General features: G+C 50.2%; 3 protein-coding genes across 11 annotated transcripts in view; 2 read left to right on the top strand and 1 right to left on the bottom strand.

The window, feature by feature from the left end:
* Nucleotides 1-13,784, top strand: part of LOC137587973 (C-terminal-binding protein 2) — a 64,733-nt gene extending 50,949 nt beyond the window's left edge. For 7 of the 9 annotated variants that reach the window (XM_068304647.1, XM_068304648.1, XM_068304652.1 and 4 more), the window contains 8 exons: nt 3,729-3,883; nt 5,238-5,382; nt 6,829-7,035; nt 7,601-7,815; nt 9,001-9,131; nt 9,612-9,739; nt 9,866-9,983; nt 12,127-13,784. In XM_068304647.1, the coding sequence (XP_068160748.1) occupies nt 3,729-3,883; nt 5,238-5,382; nt 6,829-7,035; nt 7,601-7,815; nt 9,001-9,131; nt 9,612-9,739; nt 9,866-9,983; nt 12,127-12,307 (1,280 nt within the window). In that variant the 3' untranslated portion in view covers nt 12,308-13,784. Of the gene's footprint in view, nt 1-3,728; nt 3,884-5,237; nt 5,383-6,828; nt 7,036-7,600; nt 7,816-9,000; nt 9,132-9,611; nt 9,740-9,865; nt 10,239-12,126 lie in introns of all 9 variants that reach the window. The other 2 variants (XM_068304645.1, XR_011033995.1) reach the window with 2 other exon arrangements.
* Nucleotides 13,785-14,205: 421 nt separating this feature from the next.
* zranb1a (zinc finger, RAN-binding domain containing 1a) lies at nt 14,206-22,751 on the bottom strand. The gene is made up of 10 exons (XM_068304653.1): nt 22,464-22,751; nt 21,205-22,039; nt 18,660-18,847; nt 17,949-18,102; nt 17,400-17,471; nt 16,575-16,773; nt 16,136-16,256; nt 15,511-15,640; nt 15,201-15,430; nt 14,206-15,031 (listed from the first exon to the last, which is right to left on the bottom strand). The coding sequence occupies exons 2-10, from the start codon at nt 22,028-22,030 to the stop codon at nt 14,816-14,818; spliced, it is 2,136 nt and encodes a 711-aa protein (XP_068160754.1). The 5' UTR covers nt 22,031-22,039; nt 22,464-22,751; the 3' UTR covers nt 14,206-14,815.
* Nucleotides 22,752-23,228: 477 nt separating this feature from the next.
* Nucleotides 23,229-27,320, top strand: hpdl (4-hydroxyphenylpyruvate dioxygenase-like). The gene is made up of 5 exons (XM_068305631.1): nt 23,229-23,923; nt 23,998-24,164; nt 24,243-24,394; nt 24,952-25,076; nt 25,185-27,320. The coding sequence occupies exons 1-5, from the start codon at nt 23,229-23,231 to the stop codon at nt 25,375-25,377; spliced, it is 1,332 nt and encodes a 443-aa protein (XP_068161732.1). The 3' UTR covers nt 25,378-27,320.
* The last annotated feature ends 55 nt before the right edge of the window (nt 27,321-27,375 follow it).

Here is a 27,375-nt window from a genome sequence, read left to right as displayed (position 1 = left end):
TTTTCTTTTCTGGATGTCTCATAAAGTCTGGCATGTGGGGGGGGGCAGTGTGTGTGTGTGTGTGTGGGTGTGTGTGTGTGTGTGTGTGTGTGTGTGTGTGTGTGAGGTGAGTCGTCCAGCAGTGATGTCATCTCCAGCTCCCCCCGCCGCCCCGTTTCCTCTTCCTCCTCCTCGGGTTGTGAGTGTCGCCCGGGGCAACGCCGGGGAATAAAAGAGCGGGAAAACCTGGGGGCGGGGGGGGTGTTGTGCCACGGATGCTGCTGACACCCGCTTTTGTCCCGTGTGTGTGTGTGTGTGTGGGCGGGCCGGACCCCCCCTCCCACACACACACACACACAGTGGGTACCGTCTAAAACAGGCGTGCGCTCGTTTTCTTGGCAGGGGCCGGGTTGGTGTGGCCGGCAGCCGGGCGGTGACAGGGGTGGGGCGCTGGCAGCGCAGGACAAGTCGCCTTTGTGGGGCAATTTTTTTTTGGGGGGGGGGTGAAGGGGAGAGAGGAGGGTCAACAAAGGGTGCTTATATACCCACACACACACACACACACACACACACACACACACACACACACACACACACACACCTCGTGGTGACCTGCGCTGTCAGGGGCAGATGACGGGTTCATGTGTGTGTGTGTGTGTGTGTCTGTTCTGTGTGTCAGGAGGAGGAAAGTAGTAAATGAGTGATTCAGCTCAGCTCGGGTGGGGGGGGTACGATGTCGGGGGGGGGGGGCAGACGCTGGCGGGGTGCCGCCAGAGGAGGGCGGGAAAACAAAGTGTTGTTTGACCCCACCGAACATCTGTGTGTTCCGTGAGCCGCTGGCCCCCCGCCAAGGCTGTGTGTGTGTGTGTGTGTGTGTGTGTGTGTGTGAGAATGTGTACTTCCTGTTGTGTTTGTAAACCCCCCCCCCCCCCCCCGCCGCCGCACGGATGTGGAGTGATATCTCAGGTCGTTTTACTTCCTGTCGCTGTCCTAACTTTCTCAGGCGAGTTGTAGTTCAGCTGCTCTGGTCAGGGGAGGGGTGGGGTGGGGTGGGGTGGGGTGGGGCAGGAGCCACCTGCCAGCAGCAGCAACAGCAGCCTCAGGTTGCTAGGTAACCGCTGGCACCTGATGATGACAGCGTGGTGGAGGTCCCATGTAAAGCGACTCCCGCTCCTTCTCTCCGTTGGTATGTTCCTCCCTTTACCACCCCCCCACTCCTCGCCGAGGCAACATAACACCAGCAGCGGGGGCCAGTGGTCGGCAGAGCCTCCCAGCCCCCCCAGCATAATGGAAACTCTGGCCTCATCTCCTGGTGCGCCGCTCTGCCAGAGTCTGACTAAGTGTTTCTGGCTCTGGAGCCTCAACCTCCAGCCGGCTGGAGCGAGTCGGGTTCATCCGTCTCCAGGAACAATCAGAACCAATGTTCTGACGGCCGAGAGGCAGCAACCAACAGGAAGTGGCTTCCTGAGAGACCTAGATTTCCAAAATAAATGTCTGGGTGACCTCGTTCTCATTTTTTCTTGCGTCCCTAATTGGGAAAACCTTCCGTTTTTAGACGGATAGCGTCGATCCTTCTTCCTCTCGGGGACTTTTTAGCGAAGGAATCATCTCAAGGCCCGTTTGCTTCGAGGGGCCGGGATGGAGTCGGACTCAAGGTCGAGGTCAGATCATGGATTTCGCTCACGTTCACCCGACGTGGAGGCGAAGGCGTCTCTTCGTTCATTAGCAGATAAATAAGGAGCGACGTGTGCAGGAGGATCGGTGGGAGGTGATTAAATAAATCAGGGAACAATTCAGGTAATCAGTCGCGTTCGAGGCTCGCCGCGTCCTCGGCTTGATTTGTCTCTGTTTTGACATTTCGTAATTTGCGCAATTATTTAATAAAAGGCAGAATGATTATAAATGAAGCACAAGTGGTGGTGGTGGTGGGGGGGGGAGTCAGGAGTTGCAGCTTCTGATTGGACGGAGAGGAGTGAGCAGGAGGTTTCCGTCGATTTGGCGGTAAAATAAAGACAGCAGGACCTCGTTTGAACACACTCCTGTAAAAATCAGACTGTAGGAGGACGGAGAGAGGAGGAGGAGGAGGGGGACGAGTCGGTGAAGGACGGGGGAGACGGAGAGAGAGGAGCGGGGAGACATGAAGGAGGTGCTGCTGGGAGGAGACGAGTAGAAAAGCAGCGGCGAGGCGAGTCGATGGAGATTGAAGGAGTTCAAAAGGTCAAAAGGTCGCAGTGAAACCCGGCTGATGATTCACGGCTCCTCTGACACCTGTAATCCCAATCGGACAGCAACTAGTGGCTGACAGGAAGCCGAGGGACGGCTTCAGGTGTCCAGGGTCTCAAATCTGCAACGCAGCGATCAATACTGATGTATTAGCTTCAGATGTGTGAGTTATGAGCGGCGGAGCGATCGATCATCCGTGGAGCTCAAGGTGATTCGTCTAAACGCGTCTCCGTGCGATGGGCGGCTCAGAGACGCTCCTGGAAGGGGCAGGAAAACACGGAGGGGCAGGAATTAGTCCGCCGAAGATTAGTCGATTGGTTTTGAAGCTGAGACATGAAAATATTTTAACTTTTTAAGGAGGCGTGGCCTTTGTGTTACTTGTGATGTCACGATGATGTCACAAGAGCCTTTTAGGTCCTCATAGATGTGCATCCCATAATTGGTTTCAGCGCTGTGAGGGGGATAGAGGCGTCTGACCTGACAGAGTGTGTTAGAGTGTGTCAACGCTGCGTTCCAGGTCATCGCCATGACGACAGGAGAGTATGGCGAGCTCTTGAAGCTAGCGCACATCTTTTTAGGTTTTCCTCGGCCGTTTTTTCCTCTTCTTCCTCCTCCACACGCTGCCTCTCCATCTCAGATCTCTTGATCTCACCTTTATCTGCCCTGAACATCCTCCTCTAGTGAGCATGTCCCTGACAACCCCCCACCCCCACCCCCACACTTGTGATCTTACAACATTCGCACAAACTTGGCGTGAGGTCACGCTTCCCAAATTAGACGAGCGCTGCGGAGATAACTAAGTGATGTCACGCCTCCTGGTGTGTTATGTCAGCTTGGACAGATTGAGACGGGTGGGGTAAGGGTTGTGGGGGTGATGGGGGTCGGTGGGGGGTCGCGACCTGTTTGCTGCTCTTCCTCGGGTTAATCTACGGTTTTGCCGTCTGAAAACCCGTTCCTGGCAGGTGTAGCCGGCAGCGCTTCTCCTTTTTTTCCACAGCTGCTGTTTCCACTCATCGTCCTCCGGTGGGGAAGGGGGGTGTCTGTCAGCGTGCCTGATGGAATATGGAGTATTCCATTCCTCACCGTGTGTGTGTGTGTGTGTGTGTGTGTGTGTGTGTGTGTGTGGGAAGCGAGGATTCCCGTAAACGAGGCCCGAGCTCTAATCCAGTCCTCAGCAGACGCATTGATTTATTGGGAAACGTTTGGCGGTTCAGAGGCGCTTCCTGCTGCCTCCTCATCGCCACGCGTCCACAAGCGGGTCTTATTATCAGCCGAGGGTTCCACGCGCTTCAGGAAAGTGTGATTAATCGACTCCTTCTGACGGAGAGTCCAACTAGAGAGCTTTCATAGAGCTCAAACCTGCGCCCAGGCAGCGCGGGCTTCACCCGACCTCTACGCCAGCACAAACGTAGAGGTCATAATTTGCACATTTTCGGGGCGTTCCTTCCAGTAATAATATCATCATCGCGAGTAATAATACTCACGAGAAAACTTCATTTCCTTTCTTCCTTTCTTCTTCTCTCCAGGTATTCGGCCGCAAATCATGAACGGGCCGATGCACCCGCGCCCCCTGGTGGCGCTGCTGGACGGGCGCGACTGCACCGTGGAGATGCCCATCCTGAAAGACCTGGCGACCGTCGCCTTCTGCGACGCCCAGTCCACGCAGGAGATACACGAGAAGGTAGAGCTCGCGCCCGTCACGCCCGCCTCTTTCTCCTCCAATCACGTCGCAGATGCAGGAAGGGAGGTTAAATAGGCTTGGATGTGATTTAATGTCGCTCTGTGGCGCTGCGTGTTGGGGACGCGGTGTAATTACGTTGGCTTGTAGAGGCTCTTTATTGCTTTTTATGCGTCGCTGCGGCTGCAACACAATATATCCAGGAAGATGGGTATCGCCCCAACGCTATCTCTCCATCTGCAGACGGGAGCGAGAGGCGCGACATCATTCCTCCATGTTTTTATGAAAATGGGACATATTAAAAACAAAGCATTTGCATAGAGATCAATTCAGTCGAGGACCTTGGGCGGCGAAGAGGAGGAGGAGGAGGAGGAGGGGCGAGCGGCTTTTTTGTTTGTTTTAACGCCGCCTTATCAGGAGGAACATGATTGTAATGTTCACCTCGCCAGCATATTCAGCAGTCAGGTTGTAATAACTCGCCGTCGAGATACCCGGAGGGGGCGGTGGAGATTGGAAACGTCCAATCTCTGCTCTCCGCTGCCGGGATGTGGAGATGCGGCGCCGATAACACGGTGATGGTGTCACGCCACGCAGCAGCTGCTACACACTCCTACGTCCACACCGCAAAACACAAACTCAACGGTGGGTTCATCCAGAGGGGGGGGCGTTCCAGAGCGGCTCCAGGTTATGGAAGGTCACCTCCCCCCCACCCCCATTAGGTAATCTCCTATTTCTGGGGTGATGCAGAGATGCTGATAGAGATCGAGTTCCTGCGCCTGTGCACTGATATCATCCCACCAGCAGGAGGAGCTCTAGCCTGTCGCGTTTGGCCTTTTGATGTCGGATGACATCACACTGTGACATCATCGTCCATCTATGAGGGCTACAGAATGTTTCTGCAAATATTGAAAGTTAATCCGGCAAAAAAAAATGTTGCTTTTTGAAAATTATGTGATAATAAAGTGATTGATGCTTGTATGCGACCTGATTTCTGGCTTAGTCTAGCTTAGTTCAGCTTATTTTAGTTTATCTAAGCTTAGCTTAGATAGCATCCTGCCTTTCATCAGGCTGTAGTTGGGTCTCTATTTTGGTGTTGCTTTAACGTTGTGTCTGGAGGTCGCGGCGCCTCGTTCCCAAACCGTGACATCATTCAGTTTGTGACATCAGGTCCGGCTAACTCAAGTCGAGTTTAGTCATAAATCTGATCCTGAGCTGAAGCACAAATGGAAACCAGTCGTCGTCTGATCTCCTGGGTTTCCCTCAGCGGCTTTCAGTTCCACCCATCGTGACTTCCTGTTGTTGTTTATTATTCTGAATGGTGGATCAGTGATTAACAGGAAGTGCGTTGGCGCTGCAGGTGCTGAACGAGGCGGTGGGGGCCATGATGTACCACACCATCACCCTGACCAGAGAGGACCTGGAGAAGTTCAAGGCGCTCCGCATCATCATCCGCATCGGCAGCGGCTACGACAACATCGACATCAAAGCCGCAGGAGAGCTGGGTAACAAGTCCCGCCCACGCGGGGAAAAAAAAAAGAGCATAGGTTGATGTCGTTCCCATGGTTACACTTCGGATGTATGCTCACTCCCAGCTTGCAACAGTTTTCACTTTTCCACCTGCAAAAACTTCCCCAGCGAGGCGGCGCCTTTTTTTGGACTTTTGTGTTATTTGGTTTCCATGGTTACGAGCGGAATTTAGCCTCATTCTGTGAGCTGGATCCGTCTCAAACGAGGGCGTCAATTCCAAATCCGTCCCCTGAGACTTTACTCACACGTGTCCCACCGACCGGAGAGACTCACTCGGGAATTTTTCATCGTGTTTCAAATTTATTGTTTTCATTTTGCTTTGATGTCTCAAAGGTCTGTGATTGGTTCTAACCCAAACAGCGATGACATCATCAGATACGTCTCTGATGTGTCTGACGTAGGTGAGAGTCGCTTATCTCCGTGGTTACCGGCTAAAACAATATCCAAACGATGACATCAAACTTTAATTAACTGTTTAACGGCCGGGTTCAAAGGTCAAAACCAAGACGGGTGTGTCTGATTTTTACCTGAAGGGCGTTTACGGCATCTGCCTGTTTTGTTTTTTTTAAACTGTGTGTATTTTTAGAACGCCATCAAACGCTGCATCAAAGTCAAACGGATGCTGGACATCCCAGAGCGATCAAAGGGGAACGTCACGTGGCGATTGGAGCGTTCGGTCGTCCCTCTGAGCCGCCACCCGGGCCGGTATCATCCGGCTGGTGGCTCGGAAAAAAAAAAAGCCCCTCCGGTCGACAAAGCTGCCATTTCCAGATACGGCGTCTAACCGCCGCCCACTCACACAGGGAGCGCCGCCGGAGTCAGCAGCTATCGCACCCGGCGAAGGCGGCGCTGATGCGACGGCCGCTCACGGGGAGAAGAACGGTGGATGTTTATCAAGTCGGCGCCGGCTATTTATTGCCATCCAGAGACGGATGTGCTGCCGCTCCGAGATACGGAGCGGAATGATGACATCACAGGAGAGGGGGGGGCGGGGCTGGAGCTTCGATAATGGAAATCTGCGTGCTGTTAGACAGACGAGGTCAGGGGTCGGCGCTCCCATCAGACGACTAAATTACGCTAAATTGTTGGTTCATGATGCAGAACTTTGGAGCGGAGTGTGGGAATAAAATGATCCGATTGGAATATTTCGAGATCAGGAAGTGGTTGCCATGGAGATCCAATTTGGCCTCAGTTCGAAAACTTTTTACCACAAAAAATATTGAAAATATTTCTAAAAAAATGTCAAATCAAAATTCTGTGAAAAACAAATCGATAAAATTTTAGCTGTAAATTCCAGCCAATTATATGAGAATAAAATAAACCAGTGTGGAACAACACCCAACAGCGCCACCTAGCTGCCGGAGGCTAAACTGAGAGTTTTTTGATTTTTCTCTTCCTTTAACTCTTCGTTGTCCTTCCAGGCATCGCCGTGTGCAACATCCCGTCGGCGGCGGTGGAGGAGACGGCCGACTCCACCCTGTGTCACATCCTCAACCTGTACCGGCGGAACACCTGGCTGTACCAGGCTCTCCGGGAGGGCACGCGGGTCCAGAGCGTGGAGCAGATCCGCGAGGTGGCGTCGGGCGCCGCCCGCATCCGCGGCGAGACGCTGGGCCTCATCGGCTTCGGTTGGTCCCCGAACAGTTCCTCTCTTTTTTGTTGGTGTTTTCATTTACCCCCCCATCCTTCCCCACCCCCACACCCCCCCTCCTGCCTTCCTGCCCCGATAAGGGCATTTTCCTCCCTCGGCTCGATTATCTCGAGGTTGTCTGCTTCGCCCCCCGCTGGGCCGACTTCCTGTCCCACACATGAGATCCCTATTCTTCTCTTTCTGACTCGTCCCTGGACGCCCCCCCCCCCCCTCGCTATAATCAGGCCCCTCCTGCTGGACGGGGCCGTCCCCTTCCCTGCCTGCACCTGGCTCAGCGCTGATTGTGTGGCGACGACGGCCGATGGGAGCCTCTCACCAGCCCCGTCCAGAGTTCCCCTTATCTGAGTGTCCACATACGCCCCCACCAAACAACCCCCCCGCCCCCAGCCGGCTCCGAATAGCAGGTCCTGGCAACGAGATGCTCCTCTCCTCCCTCACATCAGTGACCGTTGTCACGGAGACGTTTGGGAAAACGCTTCCTGACTTCTCCTCTCTGCTGTTCCGTATCTAAACATTCCCTCTGCCCCCCCCCCCCCCCCCAGGTCGTTCGGGCCAGGCGGTGGCGGTGCGGGCCAAGGTGTTCGGCTTCAACGTGATCTTCTACGACCCGTACCTGCAGGACGGGCTGGAGCGCTCGCTGGGGGTGCAGCGCGTCTACACGCTGCAGGACCTGCTGTACCAGAGCGACTGCGTGTCCCTGCACTGCAACCTGAACGAGCACAACCACCACCTCATCAACGACTTCACCATCAAACAGGTGAACCCGCCACTCCAGATCCGTCCTGGGATCCTGTTCACACCCAGTTTGAAACTGGATTGACTTTAGCTTCCGGGCTAAAAGCGTTAGCGTGCGTGAAAGCGGCGCCGCAACCAAAACCGTCCCATCTTTTGGATGTTGAATGAGGATTACAGACGCTTCAGGCTTCCTCTTGTTGCTGCAGAGTGAACAGATTTTAACCACACACCCCCCCCCCCCGGGGGGCGCCGTTTCGCCGTAAATGTTCTGCGGGGGGAATAAACTTCCTTCGGCATTAGCGGCGCTGGTTTGAACACGCAGCCGGTGTGTTATTCACTCCGACAGCCTGGAGGCCGTCCGAAAGAGTCGATTGAAACAGAGTGGTGGTGGGGGGGGGGTGAGGGTGATGTTGGGGGGGGGGGGTAAAAAGAAGAGAGAACAGTGGCAGCCTTCATTCTCCGCTCTTTATCTAAAGCTTCACCGAAGCAGGACACAAATTCATTCCTTTGCTCTGTCAAATGCAATTAGCAGCAACCCACGGCTACACAAATACATCGACGAGGCCACACAGCAGGGGGCGGACTGATGGGGGGGGGGGGCTTAGAGCAGCAGGAGTGGAGCGTTCTGCTCTTTCAGGCGGTGAACGGGGCCCAGGGCGACACCTGCAGGGCAGACTGGGAACTGCAGGAGGGACGGAACTCGTCTGTTTGCGTGTCAGAGCCTAATAAAAGCCCGCCTGCCGGATGAAGCTTTTCACGCCCCTGGATTTCATTTTGTGTTGAGATTAAGGGATTACCGTCCTGCGAGCACACTCGTGTTTTTATTCCTCTCTCTCACACTTTTTGTTTGAGCCGTTTTTCCTCCTCACAGACGGCGGCGGCGGCGTTTCTCCTTCTGCTGCTCATCCTTCATTTCATCTCCTGGTTCTGGATGAACGCCGCTCCATCCCACGTCTGACACGTTTGGGTTTTTTTTTTTTTTAATCCCAGGTGTCTCTTTAATCTGAAGGATTCTAGTTTTTTTCCTGATTTATTTCCAAACCTTCAGATGTTTAATCCAGACGGACGTTCAGATTAGAATCGTCTTCCAGGATGAGATGAATAATAAAAAAACACATCCGTGTATTTATACGTAAATCAGTGTGTGTGTGTGTGTGTGTGTGTGTGTGTGTGTGTGTGTGTGTGTGTGTGTGTGTGTGTGCCTCAGATGCGTCAGGGCGCGTTCCTGGTCAACACCGCCAGGGGGGGTCTGGTGGATGAGAAGGCCCTGGCCCAGGCCCTGAAGGAGGGGAGGATACGTGGAGCCGCGCTGGACGTTCACGAGACGGAGCCCTTCGCGTAAGAACACACACACACACACACACACACACACACACACACACATACACACACACACGCTCTGACAGGTGTGCTGTTTCATTCATTCTGACACACCTGGGGCCGGCAGGTGTTTCCAGTCTCCGCCCAGTAATCAGAACCACTAAACTGGTTCACCTGGTGACATCACCAGTCACCTGGTTTCTCCATGTTTGAAGCAGGCTTCGGGGAGCGGACGGCGTTCTGGAGCGGACATCACTACACACACACACACACACACACACACACACACACACACACACACACACACACACACACACACACACACACACACACACACACACACACACACACACACAGGTGTGCAGGAAGGGAAAGAATGCAACCAATGCCAGACTGGAAACACCTGGAGCCTCTGAACCGAACCTTTGTGTGTGTGTGTGTGTGTGTGTGTGTGTGTGTGTGTGTGTGTGTGTGTGTGTGTGTGTGTGTGTGCTGCAGCTTTGCACAGGGCCCGCTGAAGGATGCCCCGAACCTGATCTGCACCCCCCACACCGCCTGGTACAGTGAGCAGGCGTCCCTGGAGATGAGGGAGGCGGCGGCCACGGAGATCCGGAGAGCCATCACTGGTAAGCCCCGCCCCCTCAGATGTGACGTCACACGTGATTAAATCTGATCGACTGGACCGCTGTGTGTGTGTGTGTGTGTGTGTGTGTGTGTGTGTGTGTGTGTGTGTGTGTGTGTGTGTGTCACAGGCCGCATCCCCGACAGCCTCAGAAACTGCGTCAACAAGGAGTTCTTTGTCACCGCGGCGCCCTGGGCGGTGATGGACCAGCCGGGCGTTCACCCGGAGCTCAACGGCGCCGCCTACAGGTGGGGGCGGGGGGGCCGGAGTCCCACCTTCAACCCAGTCTTTCGTTTTAATGCATTCCCTGCGTTTATGCTGAGTTTATTTAATAGCCCCCCCATCTAATTGCCCTCCCCAGTAGGTGAAGGGTACCCACCCCCACACTGATCTCCGTATGTCCGCCTCCATGTTCTTCTTTCATGCAGCCAAGTGAACCCCATGGCCACGGCCGTAACGACCGGCGCCCCCCACGACAAAATTAATGCGTAGCTCAGGAGCAGGTAAACATCTGGAGGTGTGTCCCCCCCCCTGTAGCCCCCCCCCCCAATCCACCCCCACCCCCCAGCGCTCACCTGTCTGACTGAACAGAGTAGAGGTGGATGTGCCCCCCCCCCCAGTAAGCATGATGTGGGGTCATGCTTCCCTTCACCCCAGGTGATTACGGAAGCCTGGAGGAGTCAGAATGGGAATTTTAATTTTTAATTTACTTTATTAACAGGGAGGGGGGGTGGGGGTTGGGGGGGGGGGGGCAAAAAAGGAATTTTCCCATCATGACTCTTCAGGGTCTCCAAACTGATGTTTTTTCTCCACCCCAGTAGAAATGTTTGCAGTTCTTTCCCACCATGAGTCTCAGGAACTTCTTCCACATTAAACAAATAAACCTGTGATCAAATGTGTCATCTGTGACGTCACCAGCGGGGGGCGGAGCTACGAGCTCCGTCTGAAACATTTTCCTCATTTATAAGCAGGGCTTTGAAGCAGAATATTATAGCAATCAGTTCATTTCTGTCTGTTCTGGTTTTACATTCCAGAACTGATTATAACCACAAAAAAAAGTCAAATGTTTTTAAGGAACTACAATGTTTTCTATTCTTCCCAAAAACTTTGACTACAAACTTCATCTTACCCTATAGGCGGCGGCTATAGCGACAGTTGTTTCTTCCAACATTCTTAACTTTACGTGCAGGATAAGAGTATCCTGTGTACTGAAGTAATTTAGGTTACTCGTTCATGATGGCGGTAAAATATCAGCCGTTCCTGGTTTGAGGCTTCATAACCCCATCTTCTAATACCTCCAGAGGGCCAGGAGGGGACAAGGCCCCCTCCGGCCTCATTTCCGTGAGACACAGCTTTGATCCAGAACCCGCAGCGAGTACGGGTTGGGCTCATTGGGGGAACTTACCCACCATGCCACGGGTTCCTTCACACTCAGACCTTTTCTCCGCGCGTATTTGTCTTCGTCTTTCAGGAAACAATCAGAAAAACAATGAGAACAGTAGGATTTGATCCTATAACCTCAGATCTCAGTTCCTCCTCTCATCCCTCTGAGCTACACCTCCAGCTGCTGTGACTTTGTTTGGAACTTCTATTTATGGGGTTCACAGGTGGAGGAAACAACCAAAATGTCTCTGTAACCAGGTTAAGAACCATTTCCCCACTATGATGACAACCTGGGTGTGTCCTCCTTCCTATATATGATCAATTTAACTGAGCTACGTGCATGTTTTTAGAACCCACCAGACACGTGGAGAACATGCAAACTCCTCACAGAGAGGCCCTCAGTGGGGTTTGAACCCCAGACCTCCTGGCTGTGAAGCAACAGCGTTACCACTGCGCCACCGTGCTGCCCTGATGAGAGGACGAGGAGAACTTCAAGAACAATTCACGCTTCCAACAAAACCCAAAACCTTCTCTTTCCTGCCTGCACTATTTGACTGGACTAACTTCTGCTTTATTTGAAAATGTTTGAACCTTTTTCTTGGTTTTGACCACTAGATTTAACCCACAACTGTCTGGAAGACAATAAACGTGTACATTTAACTTCTTCATCTGACGTCCCTCAATGACAGGAGGTTAAATATAATCAGATTTTTTTTTTCAAGAACGAACAAAGAACACCTGTTATTAACAGGTTATAATTACTTTGAATAACTGGTTGTGTTCCAGAATAATTAAAGAATATAGTTTTCATTCTGGTTCCATCAAAGCCCTGTTTATAAGAGCCATGCTTTCTCTTCTGTCGTGGTGCATTCAGGTGCCCCCGTAAATTCAGGAGCCTACACTTGAATGCTCCACAAAGGGGTTTTTTTCCCCCCCAAGTGTGAAAATTTGTTTTATATTTAATGATATTCGGATGTGTTCTCACCACTAACCCTCTTTCCCCCCCAGATACCCGCCGGGCGTGGTCGGAGTGGCTCCAGGCGGACTACCAGGGGCGCTAGAGGGCATGGTGCCCGGCGGGGTGCCCATCGCCCACACCCTGCCCTCCGGTACGCACCCCTCCCAGGCCCCGTCGCCCAACCAGCCCTCCAAACACGGGGAGACCAGAGAGCACCTCACCGAGCAATAGCAGCAGAGGGGGACGCCCAGCAAACGCATCCGATTCGTCCACTCCCAGTCAGATCCGACCAATCAACGACGCCACCGACCAACCGGGACCAAGAGACGGTGAACCGACGGGAGTGAACCGGGAGCAGATCACGTGTTCCGGGGGGGGGGATTTGTACTTTTAATCTTTTAGTTACTACTCCGTCTCTTTGGGCTCAGTATCGACTTTACTTCCTGGTGATTTTTATTTTAATTTTTTTGGGACACGATTGCAGACATCGAGTTTTAAGCGCTCCGGGATTACCTGATGACTCCGCCCCCCTCCTCCCCACCTGGGGAAACCCACTTTTCGACTCACCTTTGGGCGAATGAGAGAAAAACACTCCTGGACCTGATGCCCCGCCTACCCCCCCATCCCTCCTCTTCCTCCCCTCATCTCCACCCCCGCCCCCATGTAACTAACGTGTGATGTTTAGGGCCCCCATTACGCCTCAGAAGAGAATTATTTTTGTTTTCTTTCAACCTTTTAGCGTGAATGACTACAAATGGACTTAAATATATTTATCATGCGTCAAATTAAAAGATTTTCTCATCAGTTATACTAAAAAAACCAGAGTGGGTTTTAACCCTTTCCTGGCTAGGACACGTCGAGTACGAGAGGCGGAGTTTACACCATCTCACCACCAGGGGGCGCTTCTACACTCCCTTCTGCACCAAGAGAACATTTTTTTCCCAGCAGAAAACACTAAATATTCACTTTATACATTTGAATGTGGCTGGATTTTACGCTGCCATCAGAGTGCGGAACTTTTTAGCTGTTCAGAGTCGGTGATGTGTCAGTGTGACTGTGAAGAACAAAACATTTTCTATCAATCATTACAAAAAAAACCCGAAAAAATTTTAAAAAAAAAAGAAAAAGTGATGGACGACATGCTCTCAGTACACCTCTCCTCCTCCTCCCTCAGCTTCTTCGAACACCTCCCCCGAAGAGACAGGAAAGGGTTAAAGCGAACTTAATTTTAATGACTCAGGAAAACACTTTTTTGCAGATAGTTTATTCCCAGAATTTTGTCTTTGAGGAAAAAAAAAAAACAAACCAAGTTACGACTAACGCGGTTAGTCTGAATATTTTCTCTCATCTTCTCCATTGTGGTATTTTTTATATACAAGGCGCATCCCATGTTTTTTGGTGTTAAAGGTTTTGAAGAGTCCTGTTAGATTTGTATTGCCTAGTTAAATGTTCCTATAACCTTAGTCCTACGTGATCCGGCCCCCTCCCCTCTCCTTCTCTTTTCTTTGTTCTATTGAAGGCCAGGTTCTTTCGGGGCGTCCTGTACTCTGTAAGAGCAATAGCAGAAACCCTCTTTAGTGTCCCGACAATAGCAGACGAGGCAGCCAGCATTACCTTTTTTGTTTTTAGTGTGAGTATTTGTATTCGTTTCTTGTACAAGGTGAACATTTAGCATTCAGTGCAGTTCAAATAAAAGATACGATTCTGAGGCTTTTTGTTCATTTTTGTCGTCGATGGATTCCTTTCGGTTCGTCTTTTCACCACAAAGTTAAACTAAAGTGAAGATAAAAAGGGAATTCGGTCATCTTAAACCATCTTTTGTGAATCAGGAATATTACCCCCCCCCCCAGGTATAAAGAAACAAATGTCTTGATTATTTTTTTTTTCTTCTTTCATGCTTTTGCTTCTCTCTGCATCTCAACTGAACAATATTTGTTATAAAATAGAGCTTTCATCATCACTTCACTGCGAGACGATGGAAGGAATATAAAATGTGTGATTTTGGCACAGGTCTTTTTTTGTTCCCGTCTGAACCGCTAGGTTTGAGCGGGTCGGGACTGAGGATCAAACCCCTCCACCCCCCGCCCCGGGTGGATCTCCCCCAGGCAACAAAAGAGGATGCAACCGACTCCAGGTTTAAAGTAAAGCTCTATTGAGTCACTGGTTTCTCATCGGAGCCAAGAAATCACACGTTAATGTCAGTAAACTTCTTCTCCTCCCGTCACAGACTTTAAAGGTTTTTTTTCCATCTGTGCAAAATAAAATTCTTTTAACATGATCGAACAAACAACACAAAGATATCCCTAATCCTCCTAAACAAATAAATACATCCAACATCAGGGGTTCTCAGAGGGGCTCAAGGGAAAAACAGGCGCTCTTTAAATTTAAACGTACACACATGTATTTTAGCGACTTTCTGGGCTTCAAGAAAAAAAAAGAATTTCTGTGGCGATTCAGGAGGAAGTTAAAGTTCTGGTTTGGAGCAGCTTCAGGATTTGAATAAATAGAATCTGTTTTTCCTACGTTGTCGTTTCAAGGGGGGGTGGGGGGTGGACGTGATGTGCTTTCACAGGAGCAGTAATCAGGAGGCTGCGTGTGATTGGTCGATCACGGAGCGCGCGCACACACACACACACACACACACACACTACATGCATCATGGACATTTACAGGGCGGAGGTGGAAGGAAAAAGAAATGCAGATAGCAATGTCCTCCTCCTTCTCCTCCTCTACTCCTCTTCACTCGTCGTCGTCCTCCTCCTCCTCGCCGTCGGACAGGGAGGGGCAGGGGCGGAGCTGGCGGTATCTGTCCAGCCACTTCTCCACCATCTGGGCGACCAGAGGGTGGTTGCGGCGTCGGGAGCTCTTCTGCATGGCGGCCAGCATGCCTCCTTCTGTCACGCAGCAGTCCAGCCACTCCCTCAGCAGCTTCTCCTGCTGCTCCTCGTTGCCCATCTGCGGCGCAGAGAGGAGGACGTGAAAACGACCGAGGCGCGGTTACGCAACGCAAACATCCGGGAAGCAATTAGCGCTAAACCATGAACGTCACATTTTATCTCCTTTGAGATTAGAAAAACAAGAACAACAGAGCTAAAACGTGAGCTACGCGCAAACAACTTCCTACCTCCTGCGCAGACAGGAAGTGGATGTGCAGCAGCTTCCTCTCGCTGTCCACCAGGGGCAGGAACGTGACGGTGACGTCGTCGTCGGTGTTCAGGTTGGCGCCCGCACCGCGATTGTCGTAGCCGTCGTTCTCCATGGCCACCAGGGCCGAGAAGTGGCCCCTGGTGTACCCCAGGGCGATGGGGCTCTTCCAGCAGAAGCTCTGCTCCCACAGCAGAGGCAGGTAGACGCCTGAGGGCACACAGGAAGTAGCACTCCGGATGAGAAACCAGAAAATACATTCGTACCGTTCCGCCTTTCGTGTGCCTCACCTTGAAAGCGAGTGTATCCTAACGTTTCCCCACGGAAACTTTTGTAGTATTTCACTCCGTAGACGATGATCGGTCTGCGAAGAATATGTGCAAGAACGAAGATGTGGGTCTGCTCCAGGCTGGCCCCCGGCTGAGGTGGGGGGGGGGGACAGACAGAGAGACAGAGGCGTCACACGGCGGTGGTGAGCAGTCAGACGTGCGTATTCTACACGTCCATCCCATTACCATTCCAGTCTCCCGTTCCCTCCGGATCGCTTTGCTAATGAGCGACGCTCAGAAACAGCAGCGCCGACGCAGAGAGTGTTAAATAGCGTGTGCGTTTATGAGTGTGTGTGTGTGTGTGTGTGTGTGTGTGTGTGTAACCACGAGGGGGATACATGCGGTGGAATATTTAGAGCTCTTATCTCTCGGAGCGGCTAGTTTTGTTGGATGTTCAAACACGCCGTTCAAACACGTCCTCCGTCGCTCCAAAGCAAACAACTTTTCCATCGCCCCCCGTTTAAAATCACAGCACACGTGTCAGAGCTGTATGTAAATACTGCACACAACCGCTGGGATTCTTCCTCACACATGCAAACCACCCTGAAGCCTTGTGAAAACACGGCGGCGGTGACGTCGTGGTTACCTGGCTGGCCAATGAGAGGATGAAGGCCCAGTCCTCCTGCCACTGCTCCTCTCTCAGAGAGAAGTGCAAACCGAAGCTCTGCGAATACCACGACTCCCACTCCTTCCAGCGAGTGTAAAACCTGAAAATCAACGCCGTTTGAAAACGGTTTTCACACGTTCAGATGAATGTCAGCACATACACGCATGAGTAGAACATGTTCTTTCGTTAGCTTTAGCATGTCAATAACCTGGATTTGACTGGGCGGTTGGGTTTATGTAAATATGCTCACATTGAGCCGAGATTCAAATGAATTCACTGAACTGGCTGCAGAAAACAAGGGAAAACTCTGTGCACACCTGGTCCAAAATAAGGGATTATTCCCTCCCAAAGGTCCAAAAACACACGTATAATTCTGCAGGATGCATTATGGGACTTGTAGTTCTTAAAGGTGCCTCACCAATGCGAACAGTCGTGCAGGCTGTCGTGCAGCGTTTTGCGTAGGACTGAGTCCTTGTCGTAAATGCCCCAGGTGGCCTGTAGGACCGAGTCTAGGAGGCAGTCCCCGGCGGTGCGGTTCCACAGGGCGTACAGACGGCTGTCCAGACGGGTGCCCACCTCCAGGGACCAGTTGATCACCGTCGACTCCTCCTCCAGCTCTTTATCACACACACACACACACACAGAGTGAAAACCTGTGTTACTGTGGGACAGGTTTGGATTGATGCAGAAGTGTAAAACCAACTCAAACTTGAATTCAAACAGGACTGGACGACTAGTTGAGCCCAAAATCGGGTGTGACGACGTCATAATCCATCATGACAGGTGTGACAGGTGTGGTTAAACGTAAACAAGAGTTCAGCCTCATCTAACATGAGTCCAGACGGATGATTCATTTCTACAAGAGGATTTTCACGCCCGACAAATAGTTCAGATGAAATGAATCCATCTCAGTCTGTTACGCCGGACTGGAATAACCGGAGGCCAAATACACATGCATATTCACCGGCATTCACACACACTCTCTCTCTCTCTCTCTCTCACACACACACCACACACACACACACTTTAATTGGAGAGAGAGAGGGAGCTCAGTTAGCCTAATTACAGAGGGTACAGAAGATGCAGATGGAGCTGGAAGGAAACACAGAAGCGCAGATGTTGGTTTCTCGACACGAGTAGCAGCCAGACGACGAATCACAAGCAACAAAAAGCGCCGCCTCGTCACGTTGGTGCACGCCAGCGTACCGACGCGCGCGCAGGACACGCAACAGTCAGGCGTTACCTTTCTGCACATCTCGATCCAAAACGTCGTCGAACAGCTTCTCCTGGACAGCAGGCGGTAAATCCTCGATATCTGCAGAGACACAGGAGACAGATGTGTTTCAGCCTGACGGCAGGCGGAGCGGGGGGCGACACCGGCGCTACGGTCATGAGGCACAGACGGGGACGTTCCCCCACAATGCCGTTCTCCGGCTGACATTTTGTCAATGTACGACACAAGCGCGGGGCGGCGTGTTGCGTTTGTGCGTATTGAACTGCGCACACACACACACACAAAGCCAGATCGCTGGTGGTTATTCACTGGCTCCATAGTGAACGTCTGAAAGGGGGGGGGGGCAGGCGCAGACAAAGGGCGATCGCCCTGCAGCTGGCCTCAGGCCAGACTCGCTCCGAAAGGAAAGAGTTGGCATCACATCAAAACATCAGAGGGTTCTGCATAATAATCCGACATCCCAGCAGCTCTGAATCACAGAACAGCTTCTATTCAGAGGGGAAGACACATGTCGCTTCAATGAGGGGGTACAGATGGGCGGGGGGGAGTAACGGGTACCTGCAGGCAAGGTGAAGGTGACCAGGTCCGACAGGAAGTAACAAGCGAAGTCTCCTTTGCGCTGATGAAGCGAGGCGGCGATCTCCCGGCGGATCTGCTCCGTCAGCTCGGGACACACCAGGGAGGGGATGCACTTAGCAGCCTGCTGACTCACCTGAAGGGGGGTGGGGGTGCAGTCACATCACATGATGTTAGAAATACATACAGAAAGGATTCACGTGCATGTTTATTTATTCATGAAGGACACGCAGCAACAAATAATGCATGAGCTGTTAGAGGAGAATCCAACCGTCAGTATTTTCCTACTGCGTGTTTCATTAGGAAGGTAACGTAAAAAAAAACGTTTAAAAAACAAACGTGTCGCATGTGCTTGTCTTCTGAAACACGCAGCGAGGAGAGGCCGTCGTCCTCTCCTCGCTGCAGAAACTCGTTTCACTCTGCACCTCCCCTAATCGCTGCTCTCCATCCACATCAGCGCCGCAGCATCGCGTCCATTAGGAAGCGCTGGTAGAACTGCAGCCGCGCTAATCCCGCACCTAATCCTCAAAGCACACTTCTGTGACAATTACCGGCGCAGCAGGAATCCGCCATCATCTCCTCTGGATCAGAACGACCACAGGCTGCTGAGGTCGACCCACGGGGGGGACAGAACGCCCGCGTGACGGCGTGTTGATGGTTGGTTGTGTTGCTTTGCACACGTTTGGCGCTCACCTCCGTTAGCAGGATGGCTAGCATGTCCTGCCTCTGGAAGCGGATGGCCAGGTGCACCAGCGTGAAGCCCACGTCGAACGCGGACGATCGGTTGAGGAGCTGCACCTCGTCGGCGGTCAGCTGCCGGGCGATGTCGCCGCCGGACGACTTGTAGGCTTCCACCGCCGCCAGGTCTCCCTCCACCACTCCTGTAGGAAAGGAGGACGGAGGAGCAATCACTGATTATTGATCTGCACTGGAAATAATCTATAAATCTAGGATTGACTTGGATTTCTAATATTCTAAGAATAAATAGGGATAAGCTGGTAAAACAGACATAAAAAGTGAACATCACAAAATCCACACAGGACTGCTGTGTTACCGTTCATGTGAATTTACTATGAATCCATGCAAACAGAGAACAGACAGGGGAATCCTTTTACAGCGGACCTTTTCTCTATAAAAAGATCAAACCAGCTATTGGAGCCGTTCCCAAAACACTGTCCTTGCTTGCAATAGCAGAGAGATCTAGCTGACAGCTTGTCGCATTCGATGAAAGAACGGATCTCCATCAAACCGCTCCGACGTGTCGCTAACAATTAACTTTACAATCTGGGATTCATTTGCAAAACAAATCCAGTTGTAGCTGCTAAAAAACAAAGGATAAAAAGACATCAAAAAGAGCTCCTCCAGCTCTTGACGTCAATCCACAGTTCTGATGACCTCCAGAAGCAGCCGCTGGCGAACGCAGGGCGACGACGGTCGTCACCGTCGGGAGAACAGGCGGAGCAGTGTGGTTTAAAATGCGTGGCGCTATCAGAGAGAATCATCGAACACAGAACTGTCTGTGCGGATTAACACCGCCCCCGTTTGGGCCGAGTCGCCTCAACATCTGTTGTGAAGCGACAGTAGAACCCCCCCCATCACTGAAGGACGGTCCATCAAGGACGGTCGCCTCAGGACGACGCAGTTGAACGCGCCAGGAATACGAGGTTTCCATTTCTTATCACGTTGAGGATAAAAGGTGAACATATTTTCAATCTCTTTGCGTTTGTTGGTGGTGGTGGTGGTTGGGGGGGGGGGTCGATGTTGTTTGTTCCTATGAAAAGATGCGGCACAAATAAAAATTTCCCATTTTCTGAGTTTTTAACTTATTAAAAACCACCTCTACACGCTGACATTTGCAGATTCAAAGAAAACCCACAAACAGATGATCAGCAGCACCTGAAGGCAAACACATGGAGCGCCTTCAGACGGCGTTTTTGTTTTTTACAACCACAGTTTTGCACTGTTCATAGTATTGTTTATACAGAGAGCTGTTTTTGGAGGCCTCGGCGGTTAAATACTTTCAGCGAGACAAAAGAACAATATTAAACAAACAGTCTGCTTCCTTCTGGAGGAAAGAAGAACCAATGAGATCTTCTGATTTTGGCCCAAACACAGAGAGAGGTGTGGAAACGCCACTTCCTCCCGAGAAGCAAACGAAACCCGACAGTAGAGTCAGCTGACATGAATAAAACGTCCGCATCAGGTGGGACCGACGCGACACAAGTCGTGTGTTTTTGCTGCAGAGGGTGAACGACACACACGTCAGGAGGTCGTGGATCATGTGATCCCTTCACACGATTCTGCCCTTTTGCTTGTCGACTGGTGTTCATCTTGTCGGGGCTATTTTTTGCCTCCTGGGGGCCCCCGGTCAGCACATAAGCACCAGTGTTTACGGGGTGTGTTGACCGGGAGCCAGCAGAGCCTCTGGTCAATGGGCTCCTCTCTCCTTGCGCTGCCCAGACGGCCCATTCATCCCCCGCCGGCTGGGAAGCACTTACACCCTCTCACGTTCTCAAAGGAACCCTCAGGGGCACGGCGAGCGCAGCGAGAGCTCCAGTGAGGAGTTGGATCAAATTCCCACCAGCCGTTTTAGTCGCGTCTTCATTACGCTGCCGCTCAGCATTGCTCAGGACTTGTTGCTCACAGGTATCGCTTCACAACACAGACAGTAAAACCTGGAACGACATAGTTCCCAGGGCTCGCAAGCAAATTCCAGTTGTGATTGGTTATGTGGAGTCTAAAAATACCAGGTATGTTGTCACTGGTTAATAGAGCAACCAGAAGATCACAACAACACAGGGCGAGGCTCCGTCTCTGCTCTCATAAAACCTACCTAGGAAGAAATGTTTGGACACCGACGTGAGATCAAAGCGCTCCCTCTGACTGAAGCGTTTCTCAGTGAGATCACTGACTGCATGATGTAACGGCTGGAAATGGAAAGCAGGTGCGACACAAAAGAAGTCACTCGTCAAGGAAAAGAAGTGGGACCAGAGGAGGGAATTCTCATCCCCGGCTTCTAAAGAGCCACAAAGGAAATAAAGGTGGAAGTATCTCCAGACATAAATCAGTCACAGTCTGTCTGTGATCACTGATGAAAACACAACAAACTCACAATTTAATCTAGAAAACATTAAGATAGAAAACAGAACGGTTGTTTTTTCCCCCCCTGTGGATTCATTACTCACACAATCAGGCCAGCTGTCTAAAGAATGACGTGTTGTAACGAACAAAAACTCACCTGCACATGCATTCAGGAACAACCAGTCCGTTTTCCTCATGCGGTTTCTGATCTGCTTGAGCTTCTTGAAGTCGATCTCTTGCTCCCCTTTGCTGCTCATGGCTCCGGCTGCCAGCTCTATCCTCTGGAAATCCATTTTGACATTGTCCTCCCTCTTGGGCAGAGGTGGAGACCTCCTTTGACCCCCCGTGCAGCCGCTCCTCCACCGGGCCCTGTCCTGCTCATTGATCGTGGGTGTGGGCTCTGCAGATCCTGCAACCGCTACGGCTTCCTGATTGTTGGGCTTGGGGTGGTCGCACACCACGCACTTTGTGGTTTTGGGCGCGTTCTGGTACGTGCATGCGGTGCACGCCCAGTGCGCATGATGAGTGTTCAGTCTATTTCTGTCATTGTACTCCTCACAGGTATCCACAGGGGAGTGCAGCGCAGGACGGCAGCCTGCGTTGGAGCCTGAAGTCTGGGGGGACTCGGTGGGGCTGCTGGTCCTGTGGCGCTGACACAAGCACTGCGTGCAGCGAATGGCCCGGGGCCAGTTCAGGTAGGTGCATATCTGGCAGGACCACTTATTGGCAATCTCAGCCATGCTCGCCGATCTGACTCTCGGCCTGGCGCTGGAGTCGGGGCAGATGAGGAGGCTGCTGCCGCTCTCAGTTCTGGGAGGGTCCCATCCCACACTAGAATCCAGATCTGGGCTGTTCTTGTAAGGTTCCTCCGTGATGATGGGACCTCTGGATCTCTGCGCCCGACACATGGTGCACTTGACTGCGGATGGCCAGTTTTCATAGGTGCAGTAGTCACAGACCCATTTCACCCTCTGTTCCGTCATAGTGGACCCCTGTGGAGGATCAGAGGTGATAAATCTGTTTGGACACACAACTTTGATCATACAGGCATTATATACACATGACAAGTGCATGGCACCAGTTACATCAATCAACTGCGCTCCAACAGTTGATAAACTCGGGATTTTCAATGACACTGGATGATCCAGACAGTAATTGGAAGACTAAAATAGTGCAGCAGCTGTCGGTTGTCATAATAAGCCGTGACAAACAGGCTGGGTGTGATTCCCCGCTTCACACAAGGCATCGGCGACAAATTCCGCTTCAATGTTTCGCGTTAGCTTGTTGGCTAGCACACCTAGCTTACGTAGCAACGGTCATTTCGGAACCCATTACGAACTATTTATGCGAGTCCGTGGTGATGTAAAAACACAACTATGTGGATTATTTGAGGGAAAAATGACGTCAAACTCTTACCTTTTCACTACTGCGTTCGGTTTCGAAACCGCTGCCGAAAACTACAGGAACCCTCCTCGAACGGTCCCCCCCTCCGCCTGCGCCGTCAGTCCGTTCCCTAACCGAGTTGCGTCGAACCCCTCGGTCCTCTCACATGTTTACCTTCATGGAAACATTAACCGCTCGCTGAGTGACCCCCACCTCGACATAAAAAGCATCCCTCCCCCCACCCCGCAGTCCCTGATTCATGGTGTAATTCCGCGACGCTCCATGGTTTATGTCGCCCTGCTTGTTGTTTAATGGCGGCGACAGGCAGACAAATGAGTAGCAGGGCCAAAATAAACGCTCGCCTCCTGACGTCACCAATCATCTGGCTCAGCGCGCAACGTGATTGGATCAAAGGGAAGAAGCAGTGTTGCTTTCAAGACTGTCGGAAATGTGACGATAAATTCAGGAGAACTGAGATTTATGACATCAAATTGGATTTTACGAGTCTTGGGCTACTAAAATTCTACTTAAAACCTTTAAAAAAAATATTATGTTAAAAATGTTTTTTTCCCAAATTCAAAAATAACTGAAATTAATAGAAATACTAATATTTTTGTTAGGTTATGAGTATATAAATAAAACTTTATAAATATGTTGTAAACTCAAAAAACACATATAAGTATTATAATAAAACAGTAAGCATTTACTCTTAATTTGTTGTAAACATTGATAACTCAGATTAAAAGGGGTGGAGTCTCCACATTTGGATACGCCTCGAATGCAACGTCACAAACAAACATGGCAGCTTACTTGAAGCGGTTACACCACGTTTCGCTTCACGTTTCCAATGCGGAAAAAATAGTCCACGACCTTGTCTCTAAATTTAAATTCAATTTATTCGCGGCCAGGTTGACCGACAGATCCAGACAGGTGGCTCTCAGGAAAGGAGCGGCTGTTTTTGTCGTGAACGAGAGGACATCGGGATTGAATGGGGGAGAGGAAGTCACGGATCGATACACGCCGGACCCACACCTGATCTCCGTGGGTAGATCCAACCTGGACCACACCTCGACATGCCTTTACGACGTGAGTCCGCTTTACCCGGTGGACACCGTCAGCAACGTGTGTTTCGAGGTGGAGGATGTGGAAAGGTCATTCAAGGAGCTGCACCGTCACGGCTGCTCTTTCCTCGTTCCTCCCACGACCGTGGAGGACGATCACGGGCAGGTCACCTACTCTGTGGTTAAATCCATCGTGGGGAACGTGTGCCACACATTGATTGACAGGACCAGATATGAGGGGGGCTTCTTACCGGGGTTTGATATCTTGAGGAACGACTACAGCCTGAAGGAGGAAGATGAGGAGGAGGAGGACACATCTTGTCCCATCACACATTTCGATCACATCACTTACGCCTGTCCCAGGACAACAACCCACCAGGTCATGAGGTGGTACGAGAAGCTCTTTGGCTTCCGGAGATTTTTGATCGATAGGTGAGAAATGCTTTTGTTTGATTTTTTTCTTCAAATTGATTGAAGTATTACAAGATTTTTCTTCTTCTAAACAGCGATGAAGATGAGGAGGAAGGTTTTGTCATAAACCAGGAGGGCATTGGTCTACGCCTAACTGCCATGGAGTACTGGAAATGCAGCAAAGTGGGCATAAAGCTCCCCTTTGTGGATCAAAAAGAGCCCGACTGCAAGTTTGTCATTGCAGAATCTCTGCCTGAACAAGGTAAAAGCATCACGTCCGTCTTTCCACAGTTATTTATCACCCTGATAGTAAATTTTCTGCATCACTGTGCGATTTCAGGCAGAAATCAGGTGGACACATTCTTGGAGAAGCACATGGCTCCTGGGATCCAGCACATCGGGCTGTACACCAAAGATATCGTCTCCACCGCTCGTGTGATGGCGAGAGCCGGCGTCCAGTTTTTCTCCCCTCCTTTCACCTACTACACCGAGGTGCGACCGCCTCGCTGAACTGCACAGCAGCTTATTTACAAAAATTTAAAAAAAAAGATAATCTCATTAAAGAGTAACCCAAAAAGTAGAATCAGCACAACATTCACAAAGCATTTCCGGAGCAGCGTAGCAAAACAAAGCTGCAGTCATAAAACAAGTTTTATGGTGTAATTTGATTTAAAAGCACTTTATTTACACTTGTTTTTGTGCGAGTTTTAGATCGGATCAGAACTTGTGTCTAAATATGTCTTCCAATCCATTTCCAGTGTTTACGGAGACGCTTGGATTGAGCTACATAAATAATTTGGAGTAATTCTCTCAGATGATTATCTCCAGAAATCATTTTCACACCAAGAATCTCCTACTTATTTATCTCCTATCCAACAGAAAAATTATCACTTCATCATAAATGAACACTTTTCCGGCATCCTGTACGATTCCTGTAACTCAATCCTTTAAGAACACAGTTGCAGTCACTGGTTTGGATTAGCTAATGCATAGTATTTACCGTATGTGTCCTTATCTGCCATGATTACCAATGCCAAGTGTTGCAACAGGTGGGAAAACAGCAGGAGATAGAGGCGGCGGGACACAACCCACAGTCGCTGGCGCAGCATGGGATTCTCCTGGACACGGATCTGCAGCAGGATCCGTCATCACAGACGCCATCCAGGGTAAAAAGGTCAGAGGCGAAGGAGAGCTGAAATATCACGCCACTTTTTTTTTAGGCTGATGAAAGGTCTCAGAAGACGTAAGCTAGAGGAGAACTGAAACTTCTCGTTGCTTCCAGATACCTTCTCCAGGTGTTCACCAAGCCCATCTTCACGGAGGACACCTTCTTCCTGGAGCTGATAGAGAGAAGGGGCGCCACGGGTTTCGGCGAGGGGAACATCAAGGCGCTGTGGAGGTCGGTGCAGGCGCACATGGAGAACCAGAGGGCAGATTCTCAAAGAGAAGGAGTCCCAAAAAACTGCTCAGCATGACTGCTCAGAACAAACATTTTGTACCGAGGCTATTTAAGGTCTTACCGCTTTATTTATTTGTGAGAATGGGATTATTGTATTGTGGAAAATGATGGTAGCTTTTGAATGAAATGTTACAGTACAGAAGCCATTCCTGGTTAGCAGTGCATCATGTTTTGAACCTGAAATATCAGTTACTGTAAAAGATGTACTTTATGGATTTTATTCATTTCAGTTTCAATTACGTTCTTGTTCAATTACTGATGAAATAATCACCAATTTATCCTTTTAAACTCTATCATTTCATACTCCAGGGTCTAAAAGAGCAAGACGAATAAAAATGGATTATCTTAAGTGTAGTTCAAATAGGATTTGACTTCCAAAGGTCACTCCGCTATTTCATTTCTAAAAGACGCTGACATTATTACTTGGTGCTATCGCCAGAATCAAAGACGGAGAATAAATCTCTTCTGAACACAAGCGTTTTTGGAAATGCCACGCTCGCCGCCGCTCATGAATTGTTACTGAAAGAACAGCTGCACCTCTCCCAGATGCTGCGGAGGTTTTAGCGATGTGCACGCTTTGGCAAAGACGTTTCTGTGGAGCCTTGAAAGGGATCTACAAATCCTCAGAGATGTGCCAGTTCAATTAACTTGGCTATAAACATAGGCGAGGATTAGTGGGATGGATGAGAAGCAGTGAAATTTAGATGGAGTTCAATGAAGGCCATATGCGCCTTTTATGTTCTGACTAGTTACTCTATCCCCATTGAGTAACACCAGAGAGGAATTTTAACAACAAGATACAGTACAAAACCTCTGTTTAGGAATGCTTGTACTTCTGCATTTTGACAAATGGTGTCAGTGTTTTTCTTTTACACGAGTGACACCCTCATGGTCAGACTTTTCAAAGATTTATGTTGGGGTTGCGCTCAGTTTAAAACAAAATCTTGCACATTAAAAAACATTTTGCACACCAGACTCTACTTTTTTTTTTTTTTTTTTTATACTTGGTTGCACATGATGACCAGAGATAAAATTCTAAATGGACTAAAAAGTGGGGATGAAAACAAACCAGATAATTTGAAAACCCTGAAATGGGCAGTTTTGTAAGGGCTGTAGAAGATTAGCTGTTCGTTTAGGTTGAGAGGACGAAGCTCCTGTAATAGGAGTCCTTTAGCCATCTGTCTGCAGCCAGTGTGACCCACAGATGGCCTACAGCATGAGGTCTATGCACTGGGTGTTTCAGGCTCAATTCCTATTTACTGTTAGCTATAACCTAGCTACAAAAACAGAAAAAGTCAAAGCAAAATAACTGGAAACACCTAAATCAAGCCCTCCAGAAGGACTTGTGCTGCCCTCTGGTTAGTAGATACTGCCCCCTGTGGTTTAGACTGTCACAACACAAACTTGCTGACCTGCAAAACTCTGCAAGTTGTTTTGATCATCTGATTGCTCATGACTCATCTGTGCCCTTTCGTACTACAGAGGACTGCATGTCAAGTTTGCTTCGCCACGTTTGCTTGCACACTAGAAGACCTTAGAAGTTTTTTTGGATAGACAGACAACTTGTATCCGCCCCGCACTGTAGCCTACACAGAATGAGACAAATCCACAATACCCTTTAACACAAAAGGCAGACAGTCTAACACCAAGGAGGACAGTCTGGGGGAGATTAGTGGCACACAACAGATGTTACTCCTTGATTAACAATGGTATCTGCCAGGGGTGAGCTCGGGCCCCCCACCCTTCTGACGCCCAGTGAATGAACCCCAGGCCCCCACAAAATATAAGAACTTGTTGATATTTGCACTGGTGGAGATTTTGGCGTACGTAATTTTCCATAACATGATTATGATTTGTCTGGTATCAGTTCTCAGATCTTTATGGTTCTGACAGTATGTCTAACAATTTACACAGTGTACACATTTAAAGATATGTGCATATATATTAAAAGCAATTGTACAGCCATCGTGTGCTTACACACTTCACTGGGAGTGCCTCTTATTCTCAAAAAAGG

The sequence above is a fragment of the Antennarius striatus genome, chromosome 21, assembly GCF_040054535.1.
Source record: "Antennarius striatus isolate MH-2024 chromosome 21, ASM4005453v1, whole genome shotgun sequence".
Classification (NCBI taxonomy): Eukaryota; Metazoa; Chordata; class Actinopteri; order Lophiiformes; family Antennariidae; genus Antennarius; species Antennarius striatus.
This window is presented reverse-complemented; position numbering and strand designations above follow the sequence as displayed.

Excerpts from the sequence above, each read along its gene's own strand:
- zranb1a (XM_068304653.1), bottom strand. The coding sequence starts at position 22,030 with ATGACGGAACAGAGGGTGAAATGGGTCTGTGACTACTGCACCTATGAA. Across the intron at positions 18,848-21,204 it reads GTTCCTGAATGCATGTGCAG|GAGTGGTGGAGGGAGACCTG; the intron begins GTGAGTTTTTGT and ends CCTTTCCTACAG. Across the intron at positions 17,472-17,948 it reads CACCTTCACCTTGCCTGCAG|ATATCGAGGATTTACCGCCT; the intron begins GTACCCGTTACT and ends GTGTCTCTGCAG.
- hpdl (XM_068305631.1), top strand. The coding sequence starts at position 23,229 with ATGGCAGCTTACTTGAAGCGGTTACACCACGTTTCGCTTCACGTTTCC. Across the intron at positions 23,924-23,997 it reads CGGAGATTTTTGATCGATAG|CGATGAAGATGAGGAGGAAG; the intron begins GTGAGAAATGCT and ends TCTTCTAAACAG. Across the intron at positions 24,395-24,951 it reads CTTTCACCTACTACACCGAG|GTGGGAAAACAGCAGGAGAT; the intron begins GTGCGACCGCCT and ends GTGTTGCAACAG.